Source organism: Mesocricetus auratus, unplaced genomic scaffold (assembly GCF_017639785.1).
Source record: "Mesocricetus auratus isolate SY011 unplaced genomic scaffold, BCM_Maur_2.0 Super-Scaffold_100010, whole genome shotgun sequence".
In the NCBI taxonomy this organism is placed as follows: Eukaryota; Metazoa; Chordata; class Mammalia; order Rodentia; family Cricetidae; genus Mesocricetus; species Mesocricetus auratus.
In genome coordinates, this window is record NW_024429194.1 from 65,027,367 (window position 1) to 65,042,408 (window position 15,042).

Genomic DNA, 15,042 nt, shown 5'->3' on the forward strand with positions numbered 1-15,042 from the left:
TTCCCTTCCAGAGCACCTGAAGGAGAGGCTGGAGCAGTACGTACAGCAGCTGCAGATCGTGAGGGTGGTGAGGCAGCAGGAGCGGAAGGGGCTCATCACAGCCCGGCTGCTGGGGGCGAGTGTGGCGCAGGCCGAGGTGCTCACATTCCTGGACGCCCACTGTGAGTAGGCGATGCCCCGGTGGAGGTCTAGATGCCTACTCTTCCCCATTCGCCCCACACTGATCCCAGGCATGGTTCCAGAGAGAGCACAGCCATGAGGCTTGGTGACTCAGAACAGCTTCCCTGATCTGTACCATGAAGAGAAGCCCCTGTCCCACTAGGAACACTCTTGTGTGTGGAGTTAAATAGGCCTCCCCTGTAACTTTCTCTGAAAGAACAATAGAAACCGGAAAACTCTAGACTGGCATCAGGAACCCTGGTTCCCATCTGACTCTGCCATTAACTGAGCCTCATTTCCCTTACTCACCTAACAAAACTTCACTAATATAAGGTAAAAATGGGGCTCAAAAGATGGCTCAGAGGTTGAGAACATTTGTTCATGCAGAGGACCAGGGTTTGATCCCCAGCACCCACATAGCTGCTCACAACCATCTGTAACTCCAGTGCCAGGGGAGCCGATCCCTTTTGCTGACCTCTGCAGCACACGGCACACACGCGGTACACAGATATACAAGCAGGCAAAACACACATGTGCATAAGGCAAGATAAATAAGCCTAAAACAATCAAGAAATATAGAACCTATGTTCATTTAAAGTCCCAAAACTAGCCGGGCTGTGGTGGCTCACGCCTTTACTCCCAGCACTCAGGAGGCAGAGGCAGGTGGATCTCCTTGAGTTCAAGGCCAGCCTGGTCTACAGAGCTACACAGAGAAACTCTGTCTTGAAAAATCAATCGAGAAGGAAGGAAGGAAGGAAGGAAGGAAGGAAGGAAGGAAGGAAGGAAGGAAGGAAAGAAAGAAAGAAAGAAAGAAAGAAAGAAAGAAAGAAAGAAAGAAAGCCCTAAAACTGTCTAGACATGGTGACAGTGCCTGTTATCTCAGCATTTTGGTAGCAGAGGCAGGGGGATCACAGCAAGTATGAGCCCCCAACCCCTCACCCCTGCCACACACTCAGTATAACGTAAAGCAATTTCTAGCCAGTGGAGTCTGTATAACAAAGGATCAAGAAAGAAGACCCTAAGGCCTGGGAGGAGGGTATTTCTACAGTTAGAGCTGGGAGTTCACGTGCACTTCTCTGGAGGACAGAGAGCCGAAGCCCATACTCAGGTGGGGGCTGGAAGCCCTGAAGACGCCCCCTCCAGGTCCATGGTGGTTTGCATCTGATTTATGCTGACCAGGTTGCTGCCCCAAAACCTACCCCTCCCAAAGCTTCAGAGATGCTCTGTGTCCCCTTCTGTGGAGCTTGCTGTGTGTGCACCCCACCCCATCTTCCCCGGTCTCTGTGGGTAGAGGGTTCAGCTGCAGCTCAGCCCCTGACCCCCACCTTCTGGCCTGGGTCTGCAGGTGAGTGCTTCCATGGCTGGCTGGAGCCCCTCCTGGCTCGAATCGCTGAGGATAAGACAGCGGTGGTGAGCCCAGACATCGTCACCATCGACCTTAACACTTTCCAGTTCTCCAAACCTGTACAGAAAGGCAAGGCCCACAGCCGTGGCAACTTTGACTGGAGCCTGACCTTCGGCTGGGAGACGCTCCCTGCACACGAGAAGCAGAGACGCAAGGATGAGACCTACCCCATCAAGTAAGGACTGCACCCTGGTGAGCCCCCACCTTGGTCTCTACCCACTCAGCTCAGGGACTGGCACCATCTCACACCAACATCTGCTAGGTGCTTTATCAAGCTCACCTCCTGTGAGGTAATGTTACCTGTTTACGGCTCCTGCAGCTAGTACAGGGTAGGTGAGGACCTGTGTGACCCAGCATAGACCATACTGCCTCACGCCGTGATAGCTTGCCCCTGTGCATCTTCACCCATCTCTTATTCCCTATACCTAGAAGGCCAGGGCCCCGGCTTGCAGAGTAGGTGAGAGATGCTGTGTGGGGGTCAATGACCATTGTGGCATGGGCATAGTTGTGGCATGGGCTCCCAGGTCACTGTCTTTGAAAAGACTCAGAAAAGGCAAATGTGTGCTGGGCCTGGTGATGTTCTCTTGTCTTAGTCACGGTTGCTATTGCTGCAATGAAACACCATGTCTAAAAGCAAGGTGGGAAGGGAAGGGTTTATGTGGTTTATGCTTCTACATTGTAGTCCATCATCAAAGGAAGCCAGGGCAGGGACTCAAACAGGGCAGGAGTCTGGAGGCAGGAACCTGGAGGCAGGAGCTGATGCAGAGGCTATGAGGGGGTTCTGCTTACCAGTTTGCTCACATGGCTTGCTTAGCCTGCTTATAGAACCAGGGATGACACCACAATGGGCTGCCCCTCCTGCATCAATCACTAATTTTAAAATGCCCTATGGGATTACCTATAGTTTGATGTTATAGAGGTACTTTCTCAATGGTGGCTCCCTCCTCTAAGATGATGTTAGCTGTGTCAAGCTAAAACCATCCAACACATAATCCTAGCCTCTCAGGAAGCTAAGACAAGAGGACCACAAATGTTAAGACATATCACTGCTCAGGGGAAGAGCACTTCCCCATCATGTGCAAAGGTCAGTCTGGAGCAGGGCAGGGTAGGGTGAGGGAAAATGAGCAAACACAGATTATTTGGGGCAGTTTGAAGCTCCTTACAGTTGACCTGTACTTTTCTTTTCTTTCTTTTTTTTTTGTTTTTTGTTTGTTTGTTTGTTTTGCTTTGCTTTGCCTTTTCAAGTACAGGGTTTCTCTGTATTGTTTTGGAGGCTGTCCTGTAACTCGCTCTGTAGACCAGGCTGGTCTCCAACTCAGAGATCCGCCTGCCTCTGCCTCCTGAGTGCTGGGATTAAAGGTGTGCACCACCACCGCCCGGCTTGCCCTGTACTTTTCATTAAAGGGATGCATCGTAATAGTCTGGCTTTGCCGCCCACCTACATATAGTCTATTGGTGTTCTTTTGTTTTCTGGGAGGGATGTTAGGATTTGTTTTTTTTTATAATTGTTTCAAATATGTGTAAACCAAACTGGGCACATCTGAAACCCCACCTTTGAAAGGGAAAATAGAAACCATTCTTTACCGTGGAGTGGTGGTTCTCAACCTTCCTAACACTGTGACCCTTTAATACACTTCCTCATGTCGTGGTGACCCCCAACCATAAGATTATTTCATTTCTACTTCATAGCTATAATTTAGCTGCTGTTATGAATTACAATCTAAATATCTGATATGCAACCCCCAAAGGGGTGGTGACCCACAGGTTGAGAACCACAGCCATAGCATCTTCTGAAAACAAGCCGTCAGTCTAAATAGCTGAAAGGCAACGTGCTCAAAACTCATGGAGGCTTGCCTCTCCTGTTCCTTGCCTGCCCAAACCTCTACAGATTGCAGTTTCCTGGTTTTTTGTTTGTTTGTTTGTTTGTTTGCTCTGTGTGTGTGTGTTCAAGTACATGTGTGTGTCTGAGTACAGAGTGCTGATGTGTGTGCAGGTGTGCATGTGCACATATTTTTACACGTGTGTGGGCACATGTGTAGGTGAGTGCTTCTGCTTGTGTGTGCACGTGCCCAAGGATGATGATGGGAGTCATCCTTAATTTCTGCCTCAGTCACTGAGGCACTGTCTCCCAGTTAAACCAGAGCTCACCACTATAACTGGGGTTGCTAGCCAGCTCGCTCCAGGGATCTTGTCTCTGAATCTTGAGTAACAAGAAGGTTGTCGTGCCCACCTGGGGTTTACCTGAGGTTGTAGGATCTGAACCCGGGCTCTCCCACTTGCACAGCAGACACTTTAGCCATTCGTGTGCCATTGTTCTGTCCCGATCGTTATGGATTTTAGGCTAACCTGTACAAAGTTCCAGGAGAGCCCGGACTCTAGAGTAAGACCCCCTCCCCCATCTTGAGAAACAAAAAGCAAAAAGAGGGGAAAGAGAAGACAGGAGAGGAAGGAGTCTGCACTCCCTGCTGACTCTCTGTTTGTCTCATAGGAGCCTTTGTTTGGCATGTATAGCAACAAACCCTTACCCCACCCAGCCCAGGGCCAGGCACACAGCAGCACGGTTAAGGGCAGGGCACCTGGCCCTCACCCATCACTAACGTCCTGGCGTCTGCAAGGCCGTCCAGTGGGAGGACAAAGCTCCAGTGTTTGAGGAATGAATTGCTATTTGGTTCCGGTGTCCTGGCAGCACCCGTGGCTTACCAGAAACACCCCGTATGGTGGTCCTTCGACAGTAGCATCTCTCACCAGTGTCGCCTGTTCAAGGCCACTAGCAGCTTCCCTCCGAGCTTAAGTTTCTCAGGCAGTCTAAAACACACTAGCAGACTAGGCCCCAGCTAATGCTGTAGCCACACAGTTCCTGAAGGAACTCTGACAGAGAACGGGGCCAGCCCAGCCTGTAACATGCACTCATCCCTTCATGGGCTGAGTCCCACCTGTTTGCAGAACCTGTTTCTCGCAGGCCCTGCTGGGTGATGTTTCCTATGTCCGTAGTTGAACAGGTGAAGGGGTTCATTTAGAAGAGTAGTGTGGACTGCCTCTCTCCTGGGCCCGGTTCTAGAAGGGGAAGCAGGCACAGCGAAAGTTAGCAGGAGGGGCTGCATGACCTGGCAAGGAGGATGTGAAGTAGGAGATCTGAGAGGGGAAAGAGTCAGTCACCTGCCTTCCATGCCAAGCACCTGCCTCCTCCCTGCTGATGACAGTGTGCATCTCCCTCTCTCCAGATCCCCGACGTTTGCCGGTGGCCTCTTCTCCATCTCCAAGGCCTACTTTGAGCACATCGGTACCTATGATGACCAGATGGAGATCTGGGGAGGGGAGAATGTGGAAATGTCCTTCCGGGTGAGAATGAAGAGGGCTTTGAGGGGGAAATCTTAACATCTCGGGGGTTCCTTGACAAGCTGTTTATCAGGCACTGATAGCGCTGAGGGTGTCATCTCTGGAACTGAACTTGAAAGGGTGTCCACTCCCTGCCATGGCTCCACTGTCCCTGTGAGGGTGGTAGACTCTGGAGATGAGTTCAATGGCTTGAACCAAATTCCAGGGCAGACCTTCTAAGAGGGAAGGGGTCGTGGGAGCCGTAAGGACCACATTCGGCATCAGACTGTTTTACGGGGAGTGTGGGAACGGTTTGGTGAAAACGAAAGCGGGTCAGGAGCCAGTGTACCATCCTCCACTTTGGAAAATCAGTCTCCTCTTCCCAAGTCAAAGGACACCTGCCTGGCGGTCCCTGGGTTTCCCCAGGAGCTTTCAACAAGCTCTCCATGACTGAGAGACAAGAGGTGGAACCCGGCTCTGATGGAGGCGGAGCTCTGAGGAATTCTGGGAATGAGGTGAATCAACATAGGTCAGGAAGGGCGGCCTGAACACTGCAGGAATCCCCAGCTAGCTAATTACCAGGAAAATGAGCTGGTTAATGGAGTCACCCCGTGCCTGGTATATAGTAAGCACATAATTGCCTTCTGATGTTACTGTAGCTATGACTGCGGACTTCTGTTTCTGCTATATCAAAGTGGATAACAGATGCCTCCCAAAACAAGACCCCAAAGAGCCCAGTGGGAGAGATGTCTAAAGCCAGCCCACTGGCACAGAGAGGGCCCCCGGCCAGTATCTGGTTCACACATCCAGGGAGCTTCCGACCTGGATCCAGGATCTCTCCAGGAACACGGGCTTGTTCAAGGCCCAGTGGCCACAGACCCCTGACTGGTGCTCGGTATGGGGGAGGTCAGCTTTTCTGTAACTCCTGGGTAAGCTTCTCTGACACAAGTCCTGTGAGTCAGGGCTCTGCACACTTACATCCACGTACCCAGGACAGCCTGGACAGGACAGCTGTGCCTCAGGAGTAAGCCCACCAGTGTCTCTTTCTTCAGGGATAGAAAAGGCGGCATTTACTTCCGTCATAGCACCTGGGGTCTGGCGCTCTGGGAGCTGAACGGAACTGCTTGGGGAAAGTTGTCGTCCAGCCTCCTGAAGGCCCCGTCTTTCGTGTCAGGTGTGGCAGTGTGGAGGCCAGCTGGAGATCATCCCCTGCTCCGTGGTAGGCCATGTGTTCCGAACCAAGAGCCCCCACACCTTCCCCAAGGGCACCAGTGTCATTGCGCGCAATCAGGTGCGCCTGGCCGAGGTCTGGATGGACAGCTACAAGAAGATCTTCTACAGGAGAAATCTGCAGGCAGCAAAGATGGTCCAGGAGGTGAGGCACCAGTGGCCAGGTAGCATCCGGTGAGAGAATCATGGACTCCAGGCCTCTGGTCAGCTGCCGAGTGGCAGGGCCATCCCATCTCTATCTTCCTGTCTCCCTCCATTCCTCAGAGCTCTGTAGGCTAGCCCAATGAACACGGGGCTCTGGGGCTAGAGGAGAAGAGGGTGAGCTGCTGTGGTCCCTCCCGGGGAGGGGCGGTCCCAGCATCACGCAGAGGAGGAGGAGAGGAAGGAGAGGGATAGGAAGGAGAACCCGTCACTGGAGGAATGGCTCTGACAGGCTCAGAGTTAAGACCAGGAGGGCTGACTGGGGAGTCCTGTGAGAACAAAGGAGTGTTGTAAGTAGTGAGGTCCCCAAGGTAAGGCGAGGGGTCAGGTATTGCTGTGAGGCCGAGCCAGTAGCCATAATGGCCAGGAGAGAGGGGCCTCAGCGCTCCATGTTGTCTGGGCTGCCTGACCCAGACATGAAGACCTGGGCTGTGGCACTGACCTTTGAGGGAACTGGCTTGGTTGACAGAATAATTTCGGTGACATTTCGGAGCGACTTCAGCTGAGAGAGCGGCTACACTGCCACGACTTTTCCTGGTATCTGCACAATGTCTATCCAGAGATGTTTGTCCCTGACCTGAACCCCACCTTCTATGGAGCCGTAAGTTAACCTGCCCAGCCCCATGGTACCCTAAAGAAGTCAAGACCATGCATCCCCAGAGCAGCCAAGCCACAAGGACGGGGGAGACAATCTGGGGCTTCCTCCAATAGTTAAAAAACTGATAAAGTGGGAAGCCCATGAGTATTGATTGGTTCTTGAGTGTTAAGTCCATGACAATACCCATGAAGGTGTGTTAATACACATCACTAGGCCCCATGCTCGCTGTTTCCATCCAGATCCAGAACAAGTCCAGGTGATGCTGAGGGTCAGCTCCCGTGTGCTGAAGACCTCTCTAACCTGGCATCCTGAGGGCCTGCCCACCTTACCCCACAGAGGGCACCCAGCCCTGCCCATCCTCAGGGCTCTTCAGACGCACTTTGCCGTTAGTTCCAGGCATCTGGGCTCGTGCCCAGAGGGGGAAAGCTGTTCCAGTTGTGCCCCACACCCAGCTGAGCGATCCTGCTTCCCCTCTGCTCACCTCTGCAGATCAAGAATTTGGGCACCAATCAGTGTTTGGATGTGGGAGAGAACAACCGTGGAGGGAAACCCCTCATCATGTATGTCTGCCACAACCTTGGCGGCAATCAGGTAGAGAAAACATGCTCGCCCTGGGCAGGCCCGGCAGAAACCCATCTCTGAGGCACCTCCTCTTCCCATGGGGCCCCCTTTCTTTATTCTAGATAGTTCTTTCCTGGGCCTCCAATAGAGGAGATGTGGTAGGAAGGGTCACCCCGGTCGCAGGAAGCAGATAGGCTGGAAGGGAAAGCATGACGCCCACAGACGAGGTCTGAGGCGTGACGCCCACAGGCGACTGAAGCAGGGACACGGAGTTGGCATCATTCTGGGCACTAGAGGGTGAAGGGACACTGCCAACAGAGAGGGCCGTGGAGGAGACTGCTGGCGGCTTGGGGAATTGTTGAGCATTCTCTCACCTACACCTGTACTTTTATCCTCAATGCCCCCCTGGCCAGAAACTACCACTCTGACCCCCAAACAGCCACCTACTGATGCCCTGGAAACTCCCTTGTGCCCCACAGTGCCCCCAGTACATCCCTGAGGAGTAACTTCTACTCCCTGTCTTAGTTTGTGTTCTGTTGCTGTGATAAAACATCATGACCCAAAGAGGAAAGAGTTTTTAGACACAGGGTCTCACCGTGAAGCCCTGGTTGTCCTGGAACTGACTCTGTAAACCAGGCTGGCCTCAAACTCACAGAGATCCACCTGCCTCTGCCTCCTGAGTGCTGAGGTTAAATCTGTGCACAACGTCCCTGGAGGGTTCATTTTAGGTCACACTTCTACATCACAGTCTGTCATTGAGGGAAGTCAGGGCAGGAACTTGGAGGAGGCAGGAACTGGAGCAGAGGCCATGGAGAACCCGTGCTTACTGGCTTGCTCTCCAAGCTCATGTCCAGTTGGCTTCCTATCCGCCAGGATTTCCAGTCCAGGAGCACCACCTCCCACCATGGGCTAGGCCCTCTAGTTAACCAAGAAAATGCCCTGCAGACTTGCCTACTGGCCAATCTGAAGGGGACATCTTCTCAACTGAGTCTTCTCCTGGGTGACCCTAGTTTGTTTCAGGGTAACAGAAGCCAACCAGCATGCACCCATCCACTGCTCCCTCAGACATCCAGTACCCAGATCCGGTAAATAGAAGGTATTTAAAAGCAGATAAAGGGTAGCCAGAACCAACTGCCGAAAAGTGCTGACGAAAGCAAAGCCACGTGAAGGCAGACGCAGAGACAACAGCTCTCAGGTGGTTTTCCGGGGTTCCTTGGTGAATATATTTTATCTCAGTGGTGATTTATTAGCACACCCAGAGCCGGCAGGTGACTGTGATGGCACATGCCATGCATGGGCTGCATGGCACAATGCTCCGGTAGATAGAAGGCTGAGGCAGAGGATCATGAGTTTGAAGTCAGCCTGGTCTACATGACAGAGATCAAGACCAGCCTGGGCTACATAACAAGACTCCAGGTCACACACACACACACACACACACACACACACACACACACAAAAGCAGGGCTAGTGTTCCAGTGTATGACTTCATGGTGGTGCTTAAAGTCAGACTAAGGTAATCTTAGTTTATAGTTCAGGTTATATGCACCGTTAATCCAGTATAACCCAATGTGGCAACAATCGTGGCAGTGGCGCAAATCACTAACAGTCTTAAAGTCTCCACACAGCCTCACTTCCTCCACCAGGCAGCCATCTAGATGGCACTGTACGTAGGGCAAGTGACTTTGGGAGGATGCTCCACGGGACATCTTTGTTTTGACTTCCAGTACTTTGAGTACACGTCCCAGCGGGACCTTCGTCACAACATTGGGAAGCAGCTGTGTCTACATGCCACTGCTAGCACACTGGGCCTTAGGAGCTGTCACTTCACTGGCAAAAATAGCAACGTACCCAAGGACGAGGAATGGGAGTTGACTCAGGTGAGTCAGTGGCCCAGAGAGCTCGGGACCCTGAGTCCAGAGTTCCACATCTGCCCTCCTCCTCTTTATTGTCTTCTTCTTCATCTTCTGCCTGGGCGTCAGGGAGGGTTAGAGCAGGGTCGAATGCACAGGGGGTGTGGACTCCATCAATGTCTGCTAATGTCTGGTTCTGGCTAACGAAAAAAAGTGGGGCAGAGATGATGATCCAGGCACGTCTGCCATGTCACTTTTTGGGTTGTTTTTTGTTTATTGTTTTTGTTTGGTTGGTTTTGGTTTTTCAAGACAAGGTTTCTCTGTATTGTTTGGGAGGCCGTCCTGGAACTCACTCTATAGATCAGGCTGGCCTTGAACTCACAGAGATCTGCCTGCCTCTGCCTCCCGAGTGCTAGGATAAAAGGCGTGCGCCATCAACAACCAGCTGCCATGCACTTTTTTTTTTTTTTTTTTTGGTTTTTACGAGACAGGGTTTCTCTGTATTGTTTTGGAGGCTGTCGGACCAGCCCGGCCTCGAACTCACAGAGATCCGCCTGCCTCTGCCTTGCCATGGCACATTTTAAGGCTGAGTCCTAATAGACTCAGTGGGCGAAGGGTCCCTCAAGTTGAGGCACAGACATTGTTTCTCTTAGTAGTTTAGGAGCTCCATCCACAGCAACCCCATTTCTACAAAGTAGACAGATTCAACCAGTTTGTCTGGCCCAAGCCCCACCGCTGGCAAATGGCAGGCTGGGGTTTGGGTCTCCCTAAGTCTGGCTGGAGTTCAGGGTCTTTCCCTGGCACCACACAGCGATGAGATGGGTGGTGATAACTCACATGGCTAAGCCCAAGCTCTGCTCACTTTGTTACCTGCTCAGAAAAAAGGAATGGCCAGATAGCCGTAACGCTAAAGCTAGACCTAGAGCCCAGCATCTGCATGGTGTGTACATCTCTGGGAAGGAGTTAGAAGTGTCATCCTTGTATCTCGTTCAGTTTCCTTGTTTCATCGTCCTCAGACTGACCCTCTGCTGTGTTGCCTTTTAGGATCAACTCATCAGGAACTCAGGATCAGGCACCTGCCTGATATCCCAGGACAAAAAGCCAGCCATGGCCCCCTGTAACCCCAGTGACCCCCGCCAGCTCTGGCTGTTTGTCTAGACCTAGGGTCGTCCCCACTGTATATCCAACAAGTCCCTCAGGAAGTGGGGTCACTGAGCACCTGGAAATCTTCTCCCCTGCCTCCTCTGGAGGCCTAAGAGTTGGATTTCCAAGCCCAGAGGCCATCAAGGCAGAACTTCTTAATTTTGCAACACCACTGGTCCCATTTTATTTCCTCCATGCCAATGGAAGAGACCAGGAGGTCACATACTACTTGGCCCAAGGCCTTCCTCATCTCCTAGAGACAGTGGCCTCCAAAGGTAACTGAAAATATGTCTTGCAGAGGGACTGGAAGCACAGATACCCTCCCTGGTTAGCACACCCTAGTGCCAAACCGTTCTGACTTTACAGAGTGCCGATAGCCTACAGCATTTGTGCAATTATCCCTGGAAGAGATGGGAAAAGAGCCCGTTGCACCAGTAAGAAGGGTGTGACTGAGCTGGGGTAGAGTTCAAGGAAACGGCCTGGGTTTGACTCCCTAACACCACAGAAAACAGAAAAGGAAGGCCAGGGGAGGAAAGCAGAGATGGAGAAGGAGAGAGACTTCTCTGTCATCACACAGTGAGCAGATGACTCAAGCTGAGGCTGAGGTGTCACCTTTGGTGCTAAGCCTGGGCTCCTTCCAGCACGCAGGAACACTAGACCATTCGATGCGAGCCTTGCCATCTATTGACCCCTCTCTGACCATTCTGGCTGGCTGGCTGGCCAGCCTCCAGATAGCCAGGCAGCAAGATAGGATCCTGAGAATCCTGGGCTGTTAGTGTGGAAGGAATTTCATGGGCTGAGGTGCCCGTGAGCCTAAACGCACAAGGCTTGGCCCCTTTGTTCTAACCCATATATAAGGAGATAAAGAGCAAAGCAGGAACTAGGCATGAAGATGCAGGCTTGCAGTCTTGGAACTTACAGACTAACGCATCTCAAACCCAAGGCCACCCTGGGCTACAGAGTTCAACCTTGTCTTGAAAGCAATACAAAATAGCATGAGGGATATGAGGGCAATGCCTCATAGCCCTTGAATTAGGGTAGAACGATTTTTAAATTTATTTTTAAGCAAAAGCTAAATAGGTGTTTTGTCCAAGGTCACCTGGCAAGGTGTTTGCCAGCTCTGAGGCCAAACACCAGATAAGGCTAATCGGAGTCCTAGCAAGTCTGAGGGGTCAGGGACAGTGTGCAGATGCCTGAAGGACTGACGCCATCAGCTGTCCTTGCACAAGTGCTCTGTGTGGAACCTACCTGAGGATGCCAACCTTTCTACAATCAACTTGGACCCTACTGTTCTGCCTGGAAGAAAATAGAAATGTCCAGGGAGGCGTTGGGGGACTGCAGTATCAAGCTGTCACCACATGAGGGCGCCATGGAATCACAGCTTCCTCCTGCTCCATGCAACTAACTGCACATTGCAGGAAGTCTCCCAGGTTCCCTGGGAGACAGTCAGGGATGGTCTAGCCAAAGGGAAGGAAACTGGCCGAGCTGTGGTCCAGGGTGGGGGAAGGGAAGAGAGTCTGACATGGGGACCCGGAGGGAATAAAGGTTTTATGGTATTGGTAGATGCTGTTTGGATTGGGCTCCACTCCCTGCTTTGACTGAAACAGATTGGGAAGAACCACATTGTTCTATTACAGCCACCATCGCTTTTCTGCAAACGTCCTCTAGCCGGTGTGTTGGGTGTGAAGTGTGTGCAGGTGTGAGGTGTGAGATGCTGCCCTGCCCCGTGGACTCCCACTCCAAATGTAAGGGAGACCCAGAATGTGCTAGCAGAGGAGTTAAAAGGAGTCAGGAAAGGCCCATACAGTGATAGCTGACCCCATCAAAGGAAGACTGGAGAACAGGTGTCACACGAGCAGCTCAAAAAAACTAAAGACAGACAAAGCCTCAATTTTCTCCTCTCCACAGCCCCTCCCTTCATCCTCAGCTTCTCTTCTTCCGTCCCTTTTTCCAGATAGAAACCTGTGATGTAGCCCAGGCTGGCCCCCAACTCTCAGTCTTGCCTCCCTCCCTCCATGCTGGGATCGTGGGTTTGTCCTGTTTCTTGTGTGTCATTGTTCCATTGCTTCAGGAAACTTTCTGGAAACAGGGCTCTGACACAGAAGGAATGGGAAAGAGGTGTTGTCACCAATGGACCAAAGCCCGGTTATCTCCCAAAAAGCCTCGTGGGCCCTGGGGTCAGTTTGCAGTCTCATTTTTATATTCTAAAACCACAAAGTGGAGTCAGTAAGCAAGCAAGATTTCACAGAAGCCTCCCTGAGGTGGCCAGGTTGTTAGGGTGATGATCCATTGTTTCAGCCGTTTCTCCAGATCTTTCTATTTCAGGTGGCAAGTGGAGTCATGTTTGGCAAATAGACAGTACAAGCAGTGCTTTAAAAAGTAAATCATTAAATAAATCAACAACTCAGTACCTAATAATAGTTTTTCCACCGTTCGATCCCATCCATTTAAGCTTCCTCTGTGTCAGCTTGGACTTTCCCAAACTTTGTGGAAAATTTTATGACCAGCCATGAGGTTTATTGGTAAACTATGCTATATACCACAGCCTCGAGTCTTTGTTTAATTGAAAAGGCTGTGTTCCAGTCGGGGCAGTGATGGCGCAGACCTTTGATCACAACACTTGGGAGGCAGAGGCAGGTTGGATCTCTGTGAGTTTGAGGCCAGCCTGGCCTACAGAGTGTTCCAGGACAGCCAGGGCTACACAGAGAAACCCTGATGTGACTGAGCATTGGTGTTGATCACAACACTTGGGAGGCAGAGGCAGGTTGGATCTCTGTGAGTTTGAGACAAGCCTGGTCTACAAGAGCTAGTTCCAGGACAGCAGCCTCCAAAGCCACAGAGAACCCTGTCTGGAAAAACAAACCAAAGAAAGAGAGAAAAAAGAAAGGAAAGAAGGAAGGAAGGAAGGAAGGAAGGAAGGAAGGAAGGAAGGAAGGAAGGAAGGAAAGGGATGTGTTCCTAGGACTGGAATGGCTTATTTGGAAGAAAAAAAAGAAGCAATGTCTTGACATTGAAGCCAACCAAGGTCACTGTTTATGCCTGATGAGAGAGTCAGAGCAGCCATGGTGAGGTGGTGAACCTATAACCTCGGCAACTGGAGGCTGAGGTAGAAGAATCTGAGTTCAAGACCAGACCCTACCTCAAAGAAAAAGAAAGACTGGCCAGTTTAAGGATGAGGAACCAGTTAAGGGGCTTAAGTAGACTCCTAGAGCTTGTTCCCCATTTTTGTTTGTTGGAAAAGGGTCTCATTTAGCCCATGCTGGCTCTGACCTCTCCCTAGCCTCCGGCCTCCTCCACCGTCTAAGCACTGGAACTGCAGATGTGAGTGACCACTCATGGCAGGAGGCTGGCTTTCAAACACATATGGTGACAACGGATGGGATGGGGTTTCTCTGGGTCAGGCCAAGAACAGAACTGATCCTGCCCTTAAAGCCATTAGAGCCTGTAGTGTTGGGCTATACACAGTGGGGGATCTCAAGCTTTCTCTTATACACCTCATCCTGGTCCAGCAACTGCCTTTCAGCCTTCAGAGAAGCAAGAAGGCGGGAGAGGAATGACAGGATACCCTAGATTCTCCAGGCAGCTCAGCCTTCTCCATGGATCGCCTGGTTTTGGAGGCAGACTGCAGAAGGAGCCCTTCAAGCTGCCCGGGCATCCACTATCCTGAAGACTTAGGGGACAAACTGCAAGCCCTGCAAGTGCCCTCCCCAGCCTGTCCCAGCCCTGCAGCCCCAAAGCCTGGACTCGGAGGTTCGTAGGTGAAAAGGGGAAGTCATGGCAGCCTCCGGGCTGTACTGCTGCTCCCACGCCCTGTGCTCTGAGACCTGCTATGACCCAGCTGTGGTCCTCCATCCTCTTTGGGGCACACTGGCCTCTGACCTCCTTCCTCTAGCCCTTCCCCTGTGCATTCTGGGCCCTCCATCCTCATGGCCCTCCTTCTCCCAGTCCCGAGGGTCCCCTCTTCCATCCTGCCCACATTCCCTTGCCCTGAGAGCTCTGTAGCTTCCCTTTTGAGCCTTACCAAGTTGGTTTCTCTCCATAGCGTCTTCTTTGCTTTGCTCCTGGGCTCAAGCCTACATCCATGTCCTGGGGACAAACCCCATCTCCCTCTTTTGCCATAGAGAAGCTGCTGTGTCTCCCCTCTCCCCCACCCCCAGACCCTGCATGCATAGGACAGGCCTCTGCGTTATAGTTCCACAGTGCGCAGTGGGGCAGCGTGGATGCTGAGAGAGATGCTGTCAGTGTGGGGTACATCTGAAAGAAAAGCCATCTTCATCCTAACTTTCTATTATCACATCTACCTGTCTGCGTGCGTGCGTGCGTGTGTGTGTGTGTATGTGTGTCTGTATGTGTGTCTGTATGTGTGTCAGTGTGTGTGTCTGTGTGTGGGTCTGTGTGAGTGTATGTCTGTGTGTGTGTCTGTCTGTGTCTGTCTGTGTGTGTGTGTCTGTATGTGTCTGTGTGTGTATGTGTGTGTATGTGGGTCTGTGTGAGTGTGTGTATGTGTATGTGTGTCTGCCTGTCTCTGTGTGTGTGTGTGTGTGTCTGTGTGTGTGTGTCTGTCTGTCTGTGTCTGT

The 15,042-nt window shown here is 51.7% G+C and overlaps 1 protein-coding gene across 5 annotated transcripts in view; it reads left to right on the forward strand.

The window, feature by feature from the left end:
- Galnt6 (polypeptide N-acetylgalactosaminyltransferase 6) overlaps positions 1-12,027 on the forward strand; it is a 36,330-nt gene extending 24,303 nt beyond the window's left edge. For 4 of the 5 annotated variants that reach the window (XM_040753788.1, XM_013111390.3, XM_021225567.2 and 1 more), the window contains 8 exons: positions 12-161; positions 1,505-1,739; positions 4,786-4,903; positions 6,054-6,254; positions 6,780-6,911; positions 7,398-7,499; positions 9,197-9,349; positions 10,367-12,027. In XM_040753788.1, the coding sequence (XP_040609722.1) occupies positions 12-161; positions 1,505-1,739; positions 4,786-4,903; positions 6,054-6,254; positions 6,780-6,911; positions 7,398-7,499; positions 9,197-9,349; positions 10,367-10,480 (1,205 nt within the window). In that variant the 3' untranslated portion in view covers positions 10,481-12,027. The remainder of the gene's footprint in view (positions 1-11; positions 162-1,504; positions 1,740-4,785; positions 4,904-6,053; positions 6,255-6,779; positions 6,912-7,397; positions 7,500-9,196; positions 9,350-10,366) is intronic. The other variant, XM_013111393.3, reaches the window with a different exon arrangement.
- The last annotated feature ends 3,015 nt before the right edge of the window (positions 12,028-15,042 follow it).